This window comes from Camelina sativa, chromosome 16 (genome assembly GCF_030686135.1).
Source record: "Camelina sativa cultivar CO46 ecotype springtype chromosome 16, ASM3068613v1".
Lineage (NCBI taxonomy): Eukaryota > Viridiplantae > Streptophyta > Magnoliopsida > Brassicales > Brassicaceae > Camelina > Camelina sativa.
In genome coordinates, this window is record NC_141895.1 from 27,599,869 (window position 1) to 27,622,826 (window position 22,958).

Here is a 22,958-nt window from a genome sequence, read left to right on the forward strand (position 1 = left end):
TGACAAATTTCCAATTTCTTTGTAATCATATTTGACATAACATTCTCTTATGTGAGAAATCTAACGGCTAGTGCCACAAAACCCACACACTTTGGTGAAATAATTCAATGGCTGAAATATATAATCCTTTGTTGTTTTCTCTCTCTATCTAACTCTTGTTCTTGTTGAGAAGTCCTTGCAAAGAAATGTATAGATCTTTGTTCTCTGTCCCGAATATCTCATCCGCTTTCCTCAGGGTTTCCTAAGTAGCAATTGCGGAACATATTTAAAATCCATATGAAGCATTTATTTATATACTTGCAAATCAAGAATTCAAAACCACTTTTAATTTGTTTACCTCTCGGGTTTGCCTCTGAGCATTCAGTTCTTTGATGGTAGCCAAGAAGGCTTTGAATTTTTCATATGATAATCGGCTCCTGCATGATGATGAACAGATAATGAAATGTCTGCTTCCTAGTTTAAGGCTAAATTCGCAACATACTGAACCACCCAAGCAAGGGAGAAAAATATAGGATAAATTAAGAGGCAAACCTGACTTGACGGAAAAACTCCTTGCCATCGATACGAGGAGCTGCGCAAGTTTATGCATAACCCATCAGAGAAAGCAAACAAAAAATAAACAGATGAGTACGTAGCCCTATGAACTGAACCTACTAACCTTGAAGTGGGAGGCCACGAGGAGAAGAATTTGCAGCTGATGATCGTTGGCTTGATGTTGAGGGGTACCAACCAGAAGTTCTTGCCTTGGGAGATCCTGCAGTAGAATTAGTTTGTGGAGTGAGCCAGGGAGAAACAGAGAATCTTGGTCCTGTGTAAATGGGAACTGCTAACAAGTAAAAAAATAAAAATGATCAGCATTATTAATATAATTTGAGTAAAGTCATATATATATATTCTGAACTGGAATTGCATCCATAATCCAAAATTACCTTCCTCAACTGGATGATTGGTCATGTCCACGGATTTACTATAAGAATGGTGGAACCTTGTCCTTTGGTCTGCTTTGGCAAAGTACAGTGTGAGATATTTTCAGTGCTAAACAATCAAGTAAACTCATTCACTGTGTGCAATAAGAATTCCACTGGCATCTTTAGTACCTTTGTCCGACTGGTCATATGTCCTGATATCAACAGAATCTGTTTGCTGTAATAAAAAAAAAAAAAAAAAACAAAATGGATAATGCGAAATTACACAAGAAGAACGAATGTTTAGTACTAACAAAAATTGGTGAAACCAATATATCTTTACCGGAGGAGCAATCTCATCATCATTACTTAGGGATTGAATCAATTGCCTCTTGAAGGTCTCCAACTGGTGATAAAAAAAAATACACAAGGATTAGTTGTTTCTTTCTCAAGAAGTGCATGCCACGAGGGAACAGTTAAGTATTATTAGCTTATTCACCTTAGCCATTTCAAGATTCAGGTTCGTTACAGTGGTTACAAGCGAATCGCGTTCCTTTGTGAGATTCATCTTCATCAGAAAATATAAATTAAGAACGTTACATTAGAAATCAAATCCATAAGATCGAAAAAAAAAATGGAGGACAATAGATCTCTCTCTCACATTGTCATGGAGGACAATCTTAAATCTTGAATCAGCTTCTCGGATATCTCTCTCGTAACGATAAGCCTTGCTCTCGAGCTCGTGCGTACACATCTCCAAATCCTGGAGTTTCTGCCTCAGTTCGATTACCTCAGCTTCCAAATGAGACACCTTAGAGGCGATTGCCATGGACGTGATCTTCTTCGCGAGATTCAGCTGCTCGAAAGGATCCGTCGGGATTACCGATAGAATCTCATCGGAAAGCTCTAAATCCAATCTGACTACACCGGAGAGTCCTGACATCGTCACGACAATGTGAATCTTACGATTTCTGAATTTGCAGAGAAATCGAACAGTTTATCTTAAATCTGATGATTCGTCTTCTTCTCGTTGATTTGGCCGCAAGCTCTGTTTTTTTTTTCCTCCCACTTTTTTAAAAAATTGCCTTTTTCCCTCCTAAAAAGTCAAAGATGAACATTAATTCTGTATTTAACTATTTATTTACTCTTTTATAAAAAAAAACTAGTCAAAGATGAATATTCATTCCCAAAATAGAATATAAATAATGTTAGAATAACCTTTAGCTCGGCACTAGTTCGCAGTATTTCCCCATTTGGACCACACAGCTCACGAATAGAGTTCTGCATTTTACGGATACTTACCATTTTATGAAAATAGACATTGTTCATATCACCCACAGTCAGCTAATGAAGCTTAGCTTTCTGTTTTAGATAATCTTCCTCGAGCTCAGCAAGGTGACTCCACATAGAATAAGCATTTGTCTCCTCTTCAACCGCTTGTGGAGTCGGACTAGCCAGAGTTGCAATTTGCTTTTGACAAAGAGTCTCATGAGCCTCACGTGTCCGTTTTGATAGATCACCAAACTTCTCTTTATCCAAAGAACGCAAGCTTGGTTTTAAGTCTTTTAGCTTCTTGGAGAGACGATGCATAGCAGACGTAGAAGGGAATAGTGGGACCGTGCCATGCCAATGGTTGGCAATAACCTCATGAAATTGTGGAAGTTTAGCCATAGCATTAACGAATTTGAAAGGTCTGCGACCACCCGTTGCAACTGCCTCCAGGACAATGCGACCTCTGGCATGATCAGAACAACCACTAGCCTTAAAAACACTATATGTGGAAAGCAATATCCCCAATGCTCATTAATTAAAACACGATCCAACTTCTTACAAATCAGACCCTCATCTCTCTTGTTGCACCAAGTATAAAGAAATCTATAAAATAAAATTTATATAGCTAAAACTCTTATATTTGGCAATCCAAATTTCTTAAAGTTGTTAACAAATATTCTATTTTGTAATTTAACCAAATTGAATGTTAAATGTTTGGAAAATCAACCCAATTTTAGAGAATTTCTCATTTTGCATGATCAACGTATTAGGTAGTTTATCAAATGGTTTAATTTAGCATGACTCATCATGTCAACAAATATTACTTCATATATGAAAGTTAATCAAATGGTTTAAATGACCATGACTACATATGAAAATAAATCATATACCATTTGTTTCCTCTCAATGTATATACATCTCTCCGATAACATTACTATACTATGTGCTCTCTCTCTCTCTCTCTCTCTCTCCCATAGTCCCATATATATACATATATCGCTCACTTCTCCGTCCCTCTCTCTCTCTCTCTATATATATATATATATATCTTTCTCTCTGTGTGTTGTGTCTATAGAATCAAAGAAGATGAAGCCTCTGATTCGCCGTCTCTCGAGAATCGCCGACTCATCATCCTGCAACCGAGCTTGCAGCGGCGACATCCACCATCCGAAGTCTGTTTTCTTGGTTAAGCGAGCAACCGTGGACTCGAGTGTTCCATCCGGCCACGTACCCGTGAACGTTGGCGAAGAGAAGGAGCGGTTCGTGGTGAGTGCGGAGCTGCTGAACCACCCTGTTTTCGTGGGATTGCTGAATCGGTCAGCTCAGGAATACGGATACGCGCAGAAAGGAGTTCTTCATATCCCTTGTAACGTCTTCGTGTTCGAGCAAGTTGTGGAGTCACTCCGGTCTGGTGTGGCTGATGATAGATCGGGGCTCATTGCATCGTTGTGCGGTGAAGATTTATCTACAGAAACAGAGTAGTAGACATGTCTCTGTGTTCTGTTTGTTTTTTTTTTTTTTTTTAAATTTGTTCTTCGATCTTCTCTTCTTTTTTATTTGACTGATCGGAGAATATTTTGTTGATGCTTTTTAGAATGTGATATTTTTTTTTTTCTTTTCGATTTTATCTCCAATTTATCAATTTTAAGAATGAAAAAAAATAAGTAACAAAATGCATATTATTTTTCATGTACCGTACGGATCATTCATCATCAACTATATAATAATTACTTTCTATTCATTTTGAATATTTAAGTCAATGAATTAACTGATAAAATCGTTGTTGATACATGATATCGTCCCAACACCTAACATTTTAATTATTAAATTGGTTAAATAATGTGAGTCTTGCGTTCTTTATACAAAATATACATGCTTATTAGAATTATATATAACTAATTGAGAAAATAGTGAAATTTGCCCACACAAAAATAAAAATTATTTTAAAGTAGCAGCTATCTTGTACATAATAACGAACGACGACTAGAAGAATGTATTAAAAAATTGGTCTAGAACAAACCAAATGTCCCACATGGCCCCATATCTTCCTTGTACGGTTTGTACGGTTGGACTCGTTGTGGGGAACAATTTGCTGTACACAGCTTACAACATATATTAGGCCATCTGCATTCACGGAACCCTCTCTATGTTTTTAACAATTTAAAACTAGGGTTTAATGGAATAGTGGGCTTACATAAGTGGAGATGGATCTTGTGCAAGATTTGTTTTAGGCATGATCTTAATCCACGTGGCACCACTGAAATGGGTGAGAATTATGCAAGAGAAATAAAATAATGTTTGTGTGTTTTTTTGTAGGAATAATATTTGTGTGTTTTTTTGTAGGAATAATATTTTTGTGTTTTTCATTTATATCTTTCATGTTATTTTATTTCATAATAATTTGGAATTGTATTTTGTGTTGGTTTTTATTTCCTACTCAATTTTAATATAAATGTTATTTTTTAAAGTTTTCAAAATTGTAATATGTTTTAGATTATTATATTATTAAATTTTATAATCTTAAACATGTTCTTCCAATAACCAATTTTTTAAACAAAATATCTAAACTAATGATCTTACATTATTTTAATAATATTTTTACTCTAAGAACACCCAAAACAGTTCTCCCAATAGATAAGAGGATAATTTAATTGGAATACACAGTTTGTGGCGAACCGTATCTTTCGATACTAATAGGCACATGTAGGATTACGTTCTTTTTTTTTTTTTCAACCAAACATTAAACTAGAAAATAACTCCAAGATTAGTTGCCCAAACCAGAGGGTAAGAGTTTACAAAAGAAGTTTTAGGATGATCTCGGAATGTTTGACGTTCCGAGAATCGTAAGACTATGTTCTTTTGTTTAACTGATTCGAATTTTAAACTTCGTTGGTACGACTTACTATGAGTTTGTTCGAATAAATAAACCTGAAATAAACGAGAACATCCTCAAATATTCGAAGTTTAGGATTACAAGTTTATACGAGGTGGAATGAAGATAAATAATTCTTTGATTCTTTCTGTTGACAAAATTGCCACTCCAACAAAAGTATACTCAAAATTAGATTTAACAACTTCAACTGATGCGTTTTAGATTTAAGCATTGTATATAAAAGTTGAAAAGGGGGGGAGAGATCAAAAAGCTTTCTTTTTGGGTGTAAGGTTCTTAAGTTTCTTCTTCACCACGTTACTCTGTTTCTTCAATGGTCTTTTCTTTTCTGACTGCAACGCCTCCATTCTAACTCTCTCGTCTTCTTTTATATCTTGAAGAATCGAAAAGTTCTCTTTCAGTTTCTTGCTGAGCTTTTCCATGTCCATTTCCGGAACATCCCTAGCTTCTTCAGGCAAACTATCTCGTTTCCGTTTGTTGTTAAGTTTCCGAGACTCGTTCTTGAGCTCAAACGATTCCTTTACAAGAGAAAAATCTGCAAAAGCCTGTTGTGGAGTCACTGCAGAAAGAAATGTTTGGCTTTGAGAAGTGTTCATGTCGGAGATTGTTGCCGCCATTGTTGAGATCGCCGGATGATAATGTTTGCTCAAGAGACTGAGTTCCCAAAGCACTGTTGCTAGAGCCCCGCTTAGGTTAGGATCTGTTGCATATGGCTGGTATTTCTGCAATCCAGATTTCGCTAACAAATGAGTTATATTCCCAATTTAAATCTGTAAAAAGGGTAAAAAATTTGTGACTTACTGCGATTGAACCAGAAACAGAGCCGCCTCCAGCATCGTTCTCAAGAAGGTTTCTGCATTTCACATTCTTCTGAAGTAGAATTTTCAAGGTGACAAGCGCTATAAGAGAACAAAGATTGTAGAATGAGAGATCATATTTGAACTAAGGACATGTGATGTGTAATTCAACGAGTTTTGTAACGTTTATTACCAGACATAGACTCAGCACATCCAAAGCAAAGCGCGAATGTGGCTAAACGTTTCACAAACGCGGCTGCTTTTTGCATGTCTTGATGTCTGTCGTCACACAACATTATCTTCAGAGACTCAGCCAACACTACACCTGAATCCCTGTTAAACATCACAAAGTGTTATAGGCTAAACTGAATTCAGCTTATGTCGTTATAACAAAAGAGGAAAAAAGTTATAACAAACCTTCCAGGACGGTACTCGAGAATGAGGTTGTAGAGCTGGACAAAGAAGTCTTGCAAGTCAACATTCAAGGCATTTAAGTTGCTCCTCATCACTTTGAAGGCGACAAGGCAACACCTAAGGCGTTCAGATACAGTCAATAGTCTTGCGTTTTTCTGCTTTGAGTTGTTCGACACACTACTGCTAGAAGCAAGCTTCTTTAGATAGTTCATGAGATCCCCAATGTAGTCCAAGTCCAATTGTTGGGTGAATTTTGCCAACCCATCCAAGCATGGAGCAAGCAAAGGGTGTGCTCCAAAGGATCCCGGATTTGAAATTGGGTTTTCTTCTGAGCTGCAATTAGTCAAAATGATGTCTTGAAAAAAGAACTTAAAATAACATTGACACAGCCATAAAACCAGTTTATTTGTGACTGTGAAGCCAAATTCTACACATATATATTCTTTGGAATTTGATTAGAACATAAGCGTTATTTAGATCTTTTTTCGGAACAATTAGAAAACACAATTTTAATTAGCTTTAACAATAAATGAAAATACCTTTCGCCAGTTGTATACATTGTGTTTCTCAGAACACGGAAATAGGTCTCAAAAACAGCAGAAAGTGTCTCTGTCTGCATCTTTCGCCGCTCCTTAGCATCTGGTTCATAGGTAACTCCTTTGTAATCAGCACTAACCTAAGAACAAGTCATCAAAAAATTTCAATTCATATAGCAAACCAATAGCACAAACGGAACTAGTTTTAGATATTATGGTCATATAAATAGTTGTCAATGCAATGGAAAGCAAGATTAAAACATCAACTTTCCCACCAACAAATCTATTGCACAGAAGGAAAGTAAATTACTTCGTCTCTGATTTTAGACATCATATCTTTCTTCGATTTCTTCCTCTCATTTTCCTGCACTTGATTTTGCTCCTCCTGGTTTTTTCTTTTATTATTTTTCTTATATTTTTTATTATGCTCTTCCTCTTTGTTAGGCTTTCCAATATCCTCGTCAAAGCGAATGGACATGAACACCTAAGGACATATATAAAAATGGAAGCAAGGGTAAATGACAAAAACCCAAAGAGATAAGAAATATAACCAGATTGTTTCTGAGTTATTAGGCGCCTTGTATCAGTCTTACAAAATGATTCAAATGAAATCTGAACTTCGTGATCTAGTTTTTCCATCAGGAGCAATTCTAACGCTTTAACTTAGTGATATGGTGCAGAAAAGTGTGGTTCTTAGAATGTTGCCAGTCAATACCTCGATAGCATTAGGATGAAGTTGGCAGTTGTGAGCTTTGACTTGAGCAGCAATCAAGCGTACAGCCTGCACGGTCAGCTCACCACCATGTTTCCCTTCATTTGAGAAAAGAGACCTGACAGTAGAGCAACAGAGTCTCCTGCATACACAAACAGGCGCAACAAATGTATTAGATAGGAACGAAATGGATGCTGTTGCAGTACAATGACATGACTAATCACTCTGAAAAAGGGTTAACATAACCAGGACCTTACGACTTCATCTGGGGAGCTGATATTTCCGACAACAGCAGTTAACAGGTTATCACGGTAGTTGAAGTTAGGAACTGCGTCTAACAATGTACACATGCACCGAGTTGCAATTTGGTTATATACTGGCAGCTTTTCTAATATAATTAACTTCTGCAGGTATGACTGTCAAAGGACATCAGCAGAAAAGGAAAACGTATTACAAAATTATACTCAAAATTATATTCAGAGAAATTAAGAGTCAACTATAACTGAGATGCACACCTTGTACGCTTTTAATAAAGTCGACTCGTAGAACCGGGTTTTCTTCACTTCCTTTGAGACCTTCATCTCGAGCTCCTTTTCTGTAGGAAGTCTAATCCGATAGCTGGCACCACACGAAAATAAGAAGAGCTAAATACCAACATCACTAGGAGGGAGAATGAAGAGAATGTTTAGCAACTAAAATGAGGATAAATGTACATAGAAGATTGATAAAATTACCCAGGAATAATATCTTTAAATACAGCCAACAGAGATAGCAAGCCAAGTTTCACAATCTTCGTATTCTTATCCTTGCAGAGATCTAACATTTCCTTTAAAGATTTTATGTTTGCCTCTGGATCGGAAAGTAGTAGCATTCCCAATTCCGCGAGCCTATTTTGTTTATTTTCAATTGTCTCTTCAGCAGATAGTTCTTCTTTCACTTCTGCCTGATGAAGGAAGAAAATCACTCACACATTAAAAAAATGAATTGAGTATAGAAAACACTTCAAAGCACAGAATACCAAATTTCCAGATGAATTAATCTTTCATAATATGAATGATTAACTCCAAAAAGTTATTAAGAATTCTTTAGATGGAAAGTTATTAGCACAATCAAGATGCTGAAAGCTATCATAAATTATGCTCAGTGAAAAATCATGTCAAACATTGAATATTGAAACTTTTAGCAAAAAAAAAACAGAGAAACTCAAAACAGGCATTACCAGAACAGCGGCTTGGGGAGTTTCTTCCTCTTGTACAATCTCATTAGGTAGTTCCTTCTCTTGTTTCTTTGCCTCCTTTTTGCTCTTTTTAGCTTTTGCTCTCCTTTGAGATTTGTTCAGAATATTTTCATCTTCAAGAATATCCGCCTCTGCTTCATCTGTATTGGCTTCAGCTAGTTTTGACTTCTTTGCCTCTAAACCATATCAATATATACAAAACAGAAACACCATCATTAAGAATGGCAAAACTGAGCCAGAAAAAAAGATAGTTTTGATTCGTTTATTACCTGTTCTATATTGGAGTTTTCCATCTAAAGTCTTGATAGGGAGAACATCAACAGGATCAACAAGAATCTCGCCATTCCCTTTCTCTTCCTGATGTGTCTTCTTCTTTGATCGTTCTTCTTCGTACTTATCCTCCACTGTCTTAACTCTACCACCACATTGCCTACCAACAGCGTAACAAGATATCATCAACACAAACTATTTCATCAGATAGATAAATCTTAGATTGAGAAATCTATTAGCTAAGTCAGAGTGTGAGCAATCACCAACACAGAAGAAATCTGAAGTTAGAACTCAAACTAATTCAATCCTAATATACTCAAAAATCACCTAAATACAAACGAATCACACTAAGACCAAATTTAGAAAAGCACAAAAACGTCGTGAACGCACTTATCGATGGCGGCGGTGTCAATTCGAGAAACGAATCGAGCGTATTCAGTGTTCTGTTCGACGTATTTCAAATCCTCGTCGGAAAACTCGATATCCTCTTCGGGTACATCCGGAGGAAGCTGAGGTGGAGGTATAACCTTCTGTTTACGCCTACTTTTTCCCATTATCCACCGCTCAGAGGAAGCAACAGAGAAGAGGCACACTAACGAAAATTTGATAAGAACAAAATGATAACTGCCTGCACAGAATCGAAGTACCTAAAATTAGGGTTTAGGGTTTTTGTGAAGACAATAATATTATTTTTTTTTGCTTCCAAAAAAAAATAAACGTCCTCAATTATGGGCTTAGGCCTGTTTATGGATAAAACTAAGTTTATATGGGCCCAATAAGATCTTCTCTGTGGAGTAGTTCGGAACGATGTCGTATTGGGGAAAAAAAGAGCTTCAATAATGAAAACATGGATAAGTTAGTGGACTGACCCAAATATTAGATAGTGATTTTTGTTCACATAATTTGGGTATTGACGTACGAATATACACACTGTAGTCACATGAAGAAACTATGAAAAATTCACAAATTACATGCGATATTGTTTTTTTTTCTGCTTTTTTAATTTTAGTTTTTGGGGTTTTCCATGAAAAGCACAGGGATGAGAAAATAATATGCCAAAAATCAATTAATAGTGAGAAGGCAATAAGTCGACACGTTGAATATAAATGGTTTTCGTAAAGGAAATGACCAAAGTTCATAAATGTAGTAGCAAGAGCATTAATTGCAATTTTTATTAGATGTCACGATCCCCCATTAATTATATTTCGTTTCTATTAGGGGATGATGGCTTTCCTATTTTTCTCTTCTTCTTTTTCTTTTCTTCTTTCTTAGTATTTTCCTATCCATAGGCCAATATATTCTAACCCAAAAAAAAAAAAAAAAAAAGAAGATAAAACTGGACATGAAACTATACTATTTTCCCAGAGAAGAGGACACAAATAAACATTTAAAATATTTATAACGTATATTTAATTTCGTAACTGTAGAGAGGTACGAAAAGTATACGCTAGATTTAAGTTTTTGGATAATGACGAATGAGTATCATCAACCATATACTATAATATATTATGTGTAAATGCAACACACACACACAAAAATGTTAAATGCCAAAAAAACTGTACTACCTACGAAATATTGTTATTTCTGGTCCCACTCTAGTATAAATATAAATTCTATCATAAATATAACTCATCTACTCGTCGGGTAGTATATATACTATACAATATACATACACTAGAACCTCTATAAATTAATAATTGATAAATAAATAATCTTTATAAATTAGGTTTTAAGTTGGGACTAATGTAATTTTAAATATTATTCAATAAAATAATAAATTAATAATTTTTTTAAAAATCCCATATAAAAATATGGTCTCATCAATATCATAAATTAATAATCAAATAAACTAGTATATATATATATCTAAGAATATTTAGTGAAATATGAATAGATTGTTGTTTGTTTGTTCTTGAATTTGCATTCTTGTTGGAGAGTATCCCTAATCTTTCTGACTGCATCAAAAACTTCCGGTGTTGTCTTCTCAAATCGCATCCAAAAATTGTAGAGAGTTTTTGACGCGATAATTGATTCTTTATGTGTAACTGGTTCTAAAGGTATCGTCATATCTTCTTCAACTTCATCATCACCTTGAAAAATAGTAGCAGCAATTTCTTCTAAACTCTGAATTTCTGATAAAAAAACCATCTTCATAAATTAATATTTTATTAATTTATTGATAAATTAAAACTTTTATAAATTAATAAAATTTTATGGTCCCGACCTTATTAATTTATAGAGGTTCTACTGTATTGCATTTTTAATTTCCCATGCGTCGTTGACATTTTTATTATTAGTAGTATAAAATAAGTTATCGGATTTTTTTGGATATGTAGGATTTATTACATTACTTGAATATGTGAATATATAAGCACTTGAAGTTAATTAGGTCAGCATAAATTTGAATGGCCTTATGATCAAATTAAATACTCCCTCTGTCTCAGGAAGATTAAAGTTTAGGATTTTACACATATTAAGACAGAGGAAATATATAATTAATTTTTTTTTCTGATAATTTTTATTTTATTTATGATAATCTCATGATTTATTTTTCTAATACTTTTTCACTTGCCCACCTTCCCACTTTTCCACTTTCTTCTCAAGTGAAAAATTAACAAACATTTTGATCCATATACGTAAACCTTTCATATTCCTACTTTCCCACTTTCTTCTCAAATGAAGAATTAACAAAAAAAAGAAAAAAGTACAGACATGCAAACATTTCGACCCATATACGTGAACCTTTCATATTCCTCATTTATCACAATTTTTTAACTCCTAAACATCCAAACTGGAGTAACTAAAATTTTCAAACTTGGAGCCACAATTATTTGACTCAAAAACAAAAAAATTAGGAGGGAGCCAAAGTCACGTAACTCAAAAAAACTGAAAAAAATAAAATGGAGCCAAAACCAAAATAACTTAGTTCCATTAACCTTCTATATATATTGACATAGATTTACACCATTAGTCAAAATCATCAAAATGGCTTTTCATAGTTTTGATCTAAATTTACCACCTCAAAATAATGAGCAAAATATTTTGTTTGATTTGAATAGAAGTCCAAGAGAGTTTACTTCAGGTATTTTTATTAAATTATTTTAGTAAATTTATTTATAGATGTATATTGCTCAATCTTTTTTTTATATACATGTCATAAAGTATTTAATGTTTTTAGTAACTTTAAGGAGATATTTAATTTTGAAGACATTAATCATGTTATTTATTTTAGTAGGATTATGATTTTATTTATAACATATTTTGTTCTTTTTGAAATATTGTGACAGGAGAAACCATATTAGAAAATCCTCAAGAAGCTCATGTTCGTAGGAAAGAAATGACAGATGGTGAAAGATTAAAAGTTTACCATGCTTTGTTGGAAAGAAGCAACAATGGACCATTGAAGAGGACCCATACAAGGGAAGTTGCTAATTTACTGTCTGTACCGTTGCTAACTGTACAACGAATTTGGAAGCTGGCTAAAGATATTCCTAATGGTGAAGTTGTTGATGTCTCGCATAAGAGAAAGGGTAAATGTGGTGGGAAGAATATTGTGTTTGACCTTGATCGAATTGTTGATATTCCATTCAATCGACGGAAAACTTTACGGTCATTGGCGGCTGCTTTGAAAATTAGTCGGACGATGTTGTGGCGATGTCTAAAAAGAGGGCTCATTAAACGACATTCAAATGCCATCAAGCCACGTTTGACGGAAAACAACATGAGAGCTCGACTGCAATTTTGTCTTTCCATGCTCGACAGAACTACTTTGCTCGGTCATCCGAAGTTTGTTGATATGCATAATGTTGTGCATATCGATGAAAAATGGTTTTATATGACAAAAAGGTGAGAAAACTATTACTTGCATCCCAGTGAAGAAGAGCCATATCGTACATGTCAAAGTAAAAACTACATCGGCAAGATAATGTTTTTAGCTGCCATGGCTCGTCCAAGATTTGATAACAATGGAAATGAGACATTTTCAGGAAAAATAGGAGTTTTCCCGTTTGTTACAATGCAACCAGCTCAAAGACGTAGTAGAAATCGAGAGGCGGGTACTTTGGAGTTAAAGCCCATGACTTCCATCAAGAGAGAAAATATAAAAGATTTTCTCATTGGAAAAGTTCTTCCAACAATTCGTGAACGGTGTCCACAAGAAGATTTTGGGAAAACAATATTTATTCAAAAGGATAATGCAAGAACCCACGTTGATCCAAGGGATGAGGATTTTAGAGCAGCTTCTTCTCATCATGGTTTTTATATCCGTTTGATGTGTCAACCACCAAACTCACCCGACTTGAATATTTTAGATCTTGGATTTTTAAATGTCATTCAGACACTACAACACGAGGTGTGCCCAAAGACGATTGAAGAACTTGTTTCTGCGGTGGAAGTTACGTTTGATGAATATCCTCCATATCTGGTGAACCGGATTTTTGTGACATTGCAATCATGCATGCAAGAAATTATGAAAGTCCAAGGATCAAACAAGTATAAAATCCCACATATGAAGAAATCCAAACTTGTGATCCTATTTTAATTCCAGATGTACTAAATTATTTAGATAATTGAGTTGTTGTTTTTTTAAAAATTATTATCTTATCCATCTCGAGATCTATTTTATACTGTAAGATTTTGTTTTATCGGCAAATTTTAGTAGTTGACAAAAGGATTTTGTTTAAACTGAATTGATTACCATATTTTCTCAACGCACGTTCATAACAAGAAGAAGAGAAATAAGGGAAACTAAAGAAACAAAGGAGTAAAATAAACAAAAAAAACCATAGAAGTAGGAAACAGACGAGAGAAATTTAGAAACAAACCAAAATTACTAATAAAATCTAGGAAAATAAATCTTGAGCATAGCTAATATAGTGTCTTCGATTTCCTTCTCTGGATGGATCTCTCCTACATCTTTATAGAATAATTTATTCAAATCAAATGGACGCATGGCCATAGACTTGGAATCGTGAATCCGATAAACACTCCTCGATTCTCTTTGAAGCGGTTGAAAGTTCTTGGCTTCTTGTTCTTCTTCACTATGAATCTGTTGAATATTGTTTGAATTGCCTTCTTCTTCTTGCTTCACTTCTTTTTTAGCTTCTTCATGATTCATTTTTGTTTTGAGAGAGAGAGACAAAGGATTAATAAGAAGAGGAAAAAATGAAATGGTAACTAATTCTTTTACTGATGACAAAAATAAATAGTGACGACGGTCGTTTCAGTTTTTTTGTCCAAAAGTACACTCCTTACACGTTCTACAATATCATTAGTTATTAATTTTTTGTCTAAAAATTTATTAAAAATATTTAAAACATTAATTTTTGTGGGACAAAAAAAAATGCTCTAAAACTTCAATTTTTCTGATACAGAAGGAGTAGTATCTATCATACTTTAACCACACAAAAACTAGGACATTCAATCCTTCCCCAAAAAAAAAAAGAAGGAACAGTTGTCCCATTAAATAAGCGATTTTTAATTATTTTATAATCAATGTTTGTACAAATAAACCGATAGAAAAATTATCTTTTAATAGGTTGAAAAACTTGTTTGTTTGTTGAAGGCATTCATGCAAGCAAAGTGCAAACCAACTTCCTCATAATAGTAGTCATCAATTTTTAGGAAAATCATAACCACTCACATTTGGATCCAATTCCAAGTCCAAAAAAACCTATTATATCTACACTTTTTATATGAACAAAAATAATGAATTCTCTAAGTTTCTAACTACCTTCCCAACCAACCATAGGCTTAATTTGGGGTAATTTAAAAGTAGAGAACCAAGAATTGTAAAACTACTAACATTAGTCATTATTTTTGTTGTGAATCCCAATTTATTTTATTGTTCGAAATAAAGACTACCATTTGTAGTTGCATTTACAAAAATATCATTAACATCCTTCTCTAGTCTTTCCCCATTAAATTTTTTTCTCTTCTTTTTTTTTTTTTTTTTCTTTTTAAATCTATCATTTACAACACGGAAGACCCCCAAAAATAATGAAAAATGTTTCCAATTAAACCCCCCCCCCCCCAAAAGTTGGTTGTTTTAGATTGAAATGTTGAGATCAATCTTAGGCTTCTTCTCCTTGATCTTGGTCATAGAATTAGAATTTGCAGCAGGCAAAGAAACAATAACGGTATCACACCTCGGACATTTCGGGTTGTTCATCATCACCAAAACATACGACAAACATCCAGGACACCCAGCCGCCACCGGCGTCCGATCATGATCATCAGAAAGTACCGTATCGTCCGGCGATTGTCGTTTCTTGAACACAGCCGGAGGATATCTCTCCGCTCTCTCCAGAGCTGATTTCACCTTGTCGAGAGTGCAAACGCTCTGGAAGTTGCTACTACTATTAGTAGCGTTGTTGGGAGATAACGGCATAGGACGAGAAGAACGAGAAGAAGGGAGCAGCTTGAGTTCAAGCGTCGTGGTGTCGTCGAAGAGGTTTAACAAAGGCTTCGGAGGATTACTACTCGAATTCGGTGGGAAATTCAAATCTTGAAACGTCGGTACTGTTTGATTGGATTGTTCTGCGTTTGTTATCGACGATGAGCTCGTTGAGTTACATCGTTGCAAATACACTTTCCCTGACTGTTCACACACACAAAAAAATATCTAATCAGCCCAAAAAAATCGCGATTTACATAGGAGAAATCTAACGTTCGATTTCTCTAAAAATCTATAATTAAAAAAAAAAATGACGAACCTTCAAATCGAGGCGTTTTTCATAACCGGAAGGGACTTGAAGGTCGAGGTCAAGCTCAAGAGAGCGAACACCTGATGATCCTCCTCGTCCGCTTCCAAGGAGGTCGCGAGTCATGAGCGCAGTAGATTTGGCTCCGGGAGATTCTTTTACCACCGCTCGGTCGTCTTTGTAACCGCTAAGTAACCGTACGAGAGAGCTGACGTCAGCGGCCATATCAGAGGAATCTGTGAGAGAGAGAGAGAGAGAGAGAGAGAGAGTAATTGTTGGGAAGGGGGGGGGTGTAATTGTGTATTTGTTTGTTGTGTATACGAAGCGCTATAGTATTTAATGAGGGGGTTACACTTACATTTATCGTTGTACCATTATTATTGACTAGCAATTTTTAACACATTTAATGTTGGTGTTGTTGTTGATGATGATGATCTCTCTAATCTTCTTTCTTCCCCCCCCCCCCCTACTTCACGCACCACACGTTTTCTCACTATTCCTTTCCTTCCCTTCCTTACCATATTTTTTTTTCTGCGTTTTTATTTATGTATGTAATAGTACAACAAAATGGAGCGGTTTACATGTAATTCATCTTATAATTGGACTCCAAGTGTAATTTTTGCTTGAATGAAACGTTTGTTCAAATCAGTCTCGAAATATGCATTTATTATTCTGATAATAAACTTATTTATGTTCGTGTAGTAATTGTTTATAAGGAGGAGGAATCGTCGAATGGAGGAGAGGAATTATAGGAGAACGAGCCAAAGTGTTTTAAATGCGAGATAGAGAGAGATAGAGAGAGAGAGAGAGAGAGTTATTAAACGCATTAATTGCTAAGCGTCTCTCCATAATTACTTTTCAAACCTCCCTTTTTTACGACTTCTTCAATTAGTGATTTTAATGACTTCATTCTTTTTTCTTTTTTCTTTTTCTTTTGCCATCCGTGATTAATGAATGATGACTAATCCTGTAATTCATTATTGCGCAAGAAAAAAAATATTGAAATTATGAAAATGTTATTACTAGTATTATTATTCAATTGCTCTTTCGGGTTTCATTCCGCCGTGTTGTTGACTTTCAAAAACACTACTATTAGTAACACTTAGCTAATTTGTTTTATACCGACATTATTTTCCTGCTGTCAACATTTGCAAAAGTCATTAAGATAATACTCAAACCACAAAAAAAAGAAAGGAAAGAAGATATGGTGAGATATTAATTAATTGGCTTTTTTAGGAAATAGGAAGGTGTATGCATTTAAGAACAGAGAGACCCAAAGAGCTTCGAGCACAGTAGTAGTATTTAAAGATGAAGTTATTTAGGGTGACGAAGCGATGATGCCTCACAGACGATTTCTCATTTAATATAGTACTAGCTTTTCATTAACTTGCACACACACACAGACGAATAGTATAGCATGTGTGAAAGTAATGACATACTTTATCGGGATTGGTTCGATTGACGTCAAGAGTAGTTACTAAAATCATTAACAAAATGATACGTTTTTTGATTTGCATTAAGGTTTACCAAACTTTATATAAAAAATGAGATATTGAATAAATATAATTGTGGTTTCAAAATGTTTATTTTTGGAGGATAGGATACGTATTCCTAATAAGACGGCTGGCCCTAAATGTGTAACCGTACCACCACCAATATATACAGGGGTGAAATTAAATTTGGTAGTATTTATTTATATGGCAGTGAGACTGGTCTTGGGGTTTCAATGCTTTTTAATGGAAGATTGGTGGGGTTTTTCAATTGTAAGTTAAATGATACTACTATTTATAAGTGTAAATGCATATTGTAAACCTTAAATTCCCAGGCCATATTTAGTACTCATTCTGCAGTCGATTTTCTGTTTTTTATTTATTTACTTATGATGAAGTGGAAAATTTTAATGTTCTTTTTTACCAGAAATAAGGTACATACACCTAATGCTACACAAACAAAACTTCAAAAATTTGATATATCCAACTTAGATTATTCGGATACAATGTTTAAAATACGTTACCAAGAAACTATTCACCCCTAAATTAAAAGGAGTGGAGGTCTCATAAAACAATTTGTAAGTGGAACTTTTAAAAAAACTACTATCGACGTTTTAGATGATAAAAACATGTAACTCTGTGAATTGTATAGATTCGATGATTTTATTATTAGAAGTTACCCGAAATATACCAAACATGTGCAGCGTTAAAATATATAATTTGAAAAAAATGCACTCTATATATATTGGCTGTTTCACATAGTCAGGCCTGTTTAGAGTGTCTTGAGCCCAGTATCTAGAAAATCCGGCCCAACTATATTTTCTCGCTTGTTTATCGCGTCCCAGTGAAAATTGTTTAAAGTACTCCGTTAGTTCGTTTTGGAAATAAATAAGCTCTCAATTAGAGGAGAAACGAGAGGCCCTTTAGGGCTGGGCAAAATAACCGATAACCAAATAACCGACCGAAACCGAACCGAAAAAAACCAAACCGAACCGAACCGAAATTCTTCAAATACCCGAATGGTTAGTAAAAATCTATATCCAAACTAACCGAAACCGAACCGAACCGAACCGACAATTAAATGGTTAACCGAAATATCCGAAAACCTAGAAGATATCAAATATTATATACTTAATATTATGCAAACTATAAAATAAACTTAAAATATAAATTATTTCTAGATTCAAAACAATTAAATATTTTAAATAATCAATATATGTAAATGTTATTATTTTGAATTTACAAAGTTAAATACTATTTTGTAAAATTGAATCAATATTTTTCCCTTTTTTGTATTTTTGTTATTATATATTTGGTTAATTTTGGTTATATTCGGTTAGTTTTGGTTATATTTGGTTTATTTGGTTAATGTTAATATAATTTATGTTAGTTATGGTTATTTATTTAAATAACCAAACCGAAACCGAACCGAAAGAAACCGAACCGAACCGAACCAAAATTTTAAAAATATCCAAATGGTTATTATATTACTATATCCAAAATAACCGAAACCGAATACAACCGAACCGAAACCGAATGGTTAACCGAATGCCCAGACCTAGGCCCCTTAATAGATTTTTACTGTCACGCGTTCATAAGTCCTGTTACCACATGATATAAATACTAATTAATCTGATAATAAAACATATATAGTGATCTAGTAGTTGTGACGAATGGCTTGCGAAGTTATGAGACTACTAGGGGTTCAAGTATTTCTGTTGTAATATGGACTAATAATGGTTGACCATTAGACAAATTTATTTGGTATCAGAATCCATATGAGATTTGGACCGTGGTCCTTCGGTTATAAACAACACATTTGTGTTAAAATATACTATTTATATCCTCATTACAAATCCATGTGCGTCATGCATGCGTAATCATTGATTTCATCTGCCTACCTTTTTTAGGTTTTTTTTTGGTGTCGTGAGAGTTATCTATGCGTGATTTTTATGGCGTTATTTTATTCAAATTCGGAATTATTAGCTCTGTGCTTGGACCTAATGAGTGATTAGTTAGGTGATCAGGAAAAAAAAAGTAACCATCACTGTTAAGTAAATGTCCTACACCAACCCAAGGATGGATAATATTATTGTTTGATATCTCATTTTTTCCAAGATTAGGTGTCTTATTTGGTCTCTTAAATTGTCTAGTCCAAATGTCCAACATAAGCTTCTACTTAAAAAACTCTTTTTTAGGTGATACTTAGATGATTTTGATTTTGATTTTGATTTCATTGTGTTTTCCTTTTAAAACTTACTTGTTTTAAATTTATCTTTATAGTATAGCTTGTTATAAATTCTAAACTTCTAACTTTTCTGAAAGATTATATTTGTCATATTTTATCAAACGCAAAAACAAAGCATTTATTTACAAACGGCAAATTATATACTTTTAACTCACGACACTCGTCTAATTAAATCTTTTTTCAAAAAAAAACTAACTTCAAAGTCAGTACACTCAAAACTGATTTTGACGTTGTATTGCCAGTAGCAACAGGTGTGTGCTTTCTTCATAATTTTACAGAATTTAGTTTTAGAAATAAATAATATATTATACTTTTTAATGTCCATCGTTTCGATAAGGTCCATACTCCATATAGGGACGTTGAAATTTTTATTTCAATTTTGTTTCCACTCATTGTTGTCCTTTTTTTCTTAATAAAGGTTTCCCACTCATAGTTGTTTTGTTCACCAACCTTCTTCTGATTACAAAAAGAGACTTATAAAAACGCAAAACAAATATTTTTTTTTGTGTCGATCGTATGGACTTTTATCGATATAATTTCATAATTAGACAGTTTTTTTTTTTTTGGTCACCAATTAGACAGTTTAGAAATATTTCTTCTTTATATTCAAACGTATTTTCTACTTTATTCTTCTTAATAGTTGCTTATTAACGCAACAAAATTGGTGGGGGTTTTACTTCGACTTAATCAAATTCAATTATTTTAAATGCTTAATACTCCAAAAAATGCATGGAGCGTATATGTACTATATATAGTGGTGGATTGGATAGATCGTAATTACTATAATAGTTTTGGATGGTACAGAGAAAATAATTAAGTAATGAAAGGTTTGGTGAAATTAAGTAATTAACGTAGCCAAGTGCCAACAACAACACCAAACCCACCAAACATTTGTTTTAAAAAGTCAAAAAAGACGTAAGTCTTTGACCTCTTCCACTCTCGTTAGTCTTCCAGTTTGGTGAGTTCGTGCACTATGATCACATACACTCCTTACGCTTTTTGTTGTTTTCGGATGTGATTATAAATTACTTTATAAAGGTTTCTTATTATTTCTTCTGTCTCTCGTTTAAATGTTCTATTTAAGGATCAGAAAACGTCTATATTTTTTTCTTCTAAAAGATGACATAATTTTCATTTAAGTGATACAAGTTTATTTAATTAATGTCGACTGTTGACAAAAATATCAGTATATAGCCCATGGCATGACGTATGGAGTGACTGCGTTATTAGCAAAACAGCCTTATTAGTGGGAGTTCATTTTCTCGTGTTATACTACTGTATCTACATGATCGCGGGATCTCTATTATTCAAAAAGTTAGTAATACACAGATCAGTCTGATTAGAGGAGAGGAGACTCGCTGACAGACAAAATAATATATTCAATTCCGATGTATTACCTTAATCTAATTCTTAATTAAACAAGTTGTAGCTTTAGATTCTCATTTAGTCAAAAACACTACCTAATGTTTTGCCACTTTATAAACTCTTAGACTACTCCACATGTGTGATTGAAAATATTTATTTCGGCTGAAATTTTTTAGATTATTTCAATTAACACTTGTCGACATATAATTTGACATATCTATGTCAAATTTGATGAGTTTTATAAGAGACGCTAGTTTTTGGTGATAATAATGAATAAAAATGTATTTTTGATGTCAAAAACAGAAGAAAATACGTACTATTCATGAATTTACTTGTAAAACAAATGTGAAATATTCATGCATCGCTGTTAAAAGAAAATATAAGTTGTGCATGCATCATGTGGATGACAAATCAAGTAAAATATGAGAAAATGGAATCATACCAAATTATATCAACCATACCACAGAGACAACCTTTTCCCACTCAACAAATCTGATTTGACATTTATTAATTCCTCTGTTTACATTCATCTTTCTCATGTCAAGATCACTCTCTTACCTCTCCCATATATATATATAAATCAGAGAACCACTTATATTCGGTAAAAGTGAATCTCTCAATACTGAGTGATATATATATGTAGATACAAAGAAAGAGGAGAGAGGGAGTGGGAGAGAGAGATAGAGAGAGAGAGAGAGAATGGGGAAGGGAAGAGCACCTTGTTGTGACAAGACCAAAGTAAAGAGAGGCCCATGGAGCCCAGAAGAAGATTTGAAACTCATCTCTTTCATTCAAAAGTTTGGTCATGAGAACTGGAGATCTCTTCCCAAACAGTCTGGTATGTTGTTTGCTATATATATGTTGTGTTCATTTTTAAAATGGATCATAGAAATAGGCTTTGCTTTATGATTCTGAATGTGTGTATATATGCAAATGATCAGGGTTATTGAGGTGTGGGAAGAGTTGTCGTCTAAGGTGGATTAACTACCTCAGGCCAGATCTGAAGCGTGGCAACTTCACTGCAGAGGAGGAAGAAACAATCATCAAGCTCCACCAGAACTATGGGAACAAGTAAAATAACTAGGCTTATTAATTAGTATTGTGCTCATGGTGAACCAAAAAACAAAGTGAATTGATATATTGACATTAAGCTTTCTGCATTATGATCAGGTGGTCGAAAATAGCTTCCCAACTTCCAGGTAGAACAGATAACGAAATCAAGAATGTGTGGCACACCCATCTAAAGAAAAGATTGGTACAGAGCGATCTCACTGCAGATGAACCAGCTTCATCACCTTGTTCAAGTGATTATGTTTCTCGTGGGAACGAGAAGAAGTCTCGAGCAGAGGATTCTTTCAACAGAACAACTAATCATGAGTCATCATCGAGGACATCAGCTGTGTCTTCTGGTGGTTCCATTAACCATTCAAACCAAGAAGATGATCCAAAGATAGGCCTGACGTTTGAGTACATAGAAGAAGCTTATAGCGAGTTTAAAGACATTATTCAAGAGGTAGACAAATCGGATATGCTAGAGATCCCTTTCGATACAGATACTGACATTTGGAGTTACTTAGATGCTTCAAACTCATTTCAACAATGCGCTGCAAATGAGTTCAGCTCAGCTTCAAGAGCAGAAGAAGAGTCTGATGAGGATGAGGTTAAGAAATGGTTGAAGCACCTGGAAAGCGAACTCGGGTTAGAAGAAGATGACAGTCAACAACAGAGAACACAAGACAACAAAGAAGAATCATCATCACTACTGAAGACCAGTTGCTACGAGCTCATGATACATTAACTGAAACCAAAAGGCTTATTTTTTCACTTTATGAGTTTTATTTTCAATCCATGACCAAGAAAATATACTTTATTTTGGGAGATATATGAATATTTAATGGAAAGGTAGGTTTAGTAGATAAAAATGTATTCCATATTTTAAATGTACAGTATTTGGCATTTTTCAGTAGCCTGTAGATAAAAACAGAGCTGGTCAAAAGAAAAGATACAACTATAGTAATCTGAAAGATTCTTTCATAGAATCTTAAATTGACTGATAGCTTCTTTGTATTGAAAATTTGGTAGTCAAGTTATTTGAAGAAGAATATTGGGTAGGATTGGTAT

At 34.1% G+C, this 22,958-nt stretch overlaps 6 protein-coding genes and 1 pseudogene across 6 annotated transcripts in view; 4 read left to right on the forward strand and 3 right to left on the reverse strand.

The window, feature by feature from the left end:
* LOC104752347 (transcription factor MYB63-like) overlaps positions 1 to 22,793 on the forward strand; it is a 34,561-nt gene extending 11,768 nt beyond the window's left edge. The window contains exons 2-4 of the mRNA XM_087489848.1: positions 21,422 to 21,675; positions 21,779 to 21,908; positions 22,008 to 22,793. Of these exons, the coding sequence (XP_087345974.1) occupies positions 21,537 to 21,675; positions 21,779 to 21,908; positions 22,008 to 22,635 (897 nt within the window). The 5' untranslated portion in view covers positions 21,422 to 21,536 and the 3' untranslated portion in view covers positions 22,636 to 22,793. The remainder of the gene's footprint in view (positions 1 to 21,421; positions 21,676 to 21,778; positions 21,909 to 22,007) is intronic.
* LOC109129551 (uncharacterized) overlaps positions 1 to 22,958 on the forward strand; it is a 52,781-nt gene that overhangs the window by 11,768 nt on the left and 18,055 nt on the right. The window lies entirely within an intron of this gene.
* Positions 8 to 1,957, reverse strand: LOC104754024 (uncharacterized protein At4g15545-like). The gene is made up of 9 exons (XM_010476184.2): positions 1,567 to 1,957; positions 1,405 to 1,473; positions 1,249 to 1,311; positions 1,098 to 1,143; positions 930 to 998; positions 659 to 823; positions 532 to 571; positions 338 to 416; positions 8 to 241 (listed from the first exon to the last, which is right to left on the reverse strand). The coding sequence occupies exons 1-9, from the start codon at positions 1,846 to 1,848 to the stop codon at positions 149 to 151; spliced, it is 906 nt and encodes a 301-aa protein (XP_010474486.1). The 5' UTR covers positions 1,849 to 1,957; the 3' UTR covers positions 8 to 148.
* Positions 3,233 to 3,758, forward strand: LOC104754025 (auxin-responsive protein SAUR40 pseudogene; annotated as a pseudogene).
* LOC104752343 (nucleolar complex-associated protein 3) lies at positions 5,171 to 9,769 on the reverse strand. Its single transcript, XM_010474450.3, has 13 exons — positions 9,424 to 9,769; positions 9,033 to 9,193; positions 8,746 to 8,939; positions 8,261 to 8,469; positions 8,042 to 8,144; positions 7,779 to 7,942; positions 7,530 to 7,668; positions 7,125 to 7,298; positions 6,818 to 6,954; positions 6,282 to 6,611; positions 6,058 to 6,197; positions 5,869 to 5,966; positions 5,171 to 5,789 (listed from the first exon to the last, which is right to left on the reverse strand). Exons 1-13 carry the CDS (start codon positions 9,585 to 9,587, stop codon positions 5,313 to 5,315), a joined length of 2,490 nt encoding a protein of 829 aa, XP_010472752.1. The 5' UTR covers positions 9,588 to 9,769; the 3' UTR covers positions 5,171 to 5,312.
* LOC104754026 (uncharacterized) lies at positions 12,959 to 13,573 on the forward strand. Its single transcript, XM_010476187.2, has one exon. The coding sequence runs from the start codon at positions 12,959 to 12,961 to the stop codon at positions 13,571 to 13,573; it is 615 nt and encodes a 204-aa protein (XP_010474489.2).
* On the reverse strand, positions 14,848 to 16,329 carry LOC147926027 (uncharacterized). Its single transcript, XM_087489743.1, has 2 exons — positions 15,747 to 16,329; positions 14,848 to 15,631 (listed from the first exon to the last, which is right to left on the reverse strand). The coding sequence occupies exons 1-2, from the start codon at positions 15,957 to 15,959 to the stop codon at positions 15,080 to 15,082; spliced, it is 765 nt and encodes a 254-aa protein (XP_087345869.1). The 5' UTR covers positions 15,960 to 16,329; the 3' UTR covers positions 14,848 to 15,079.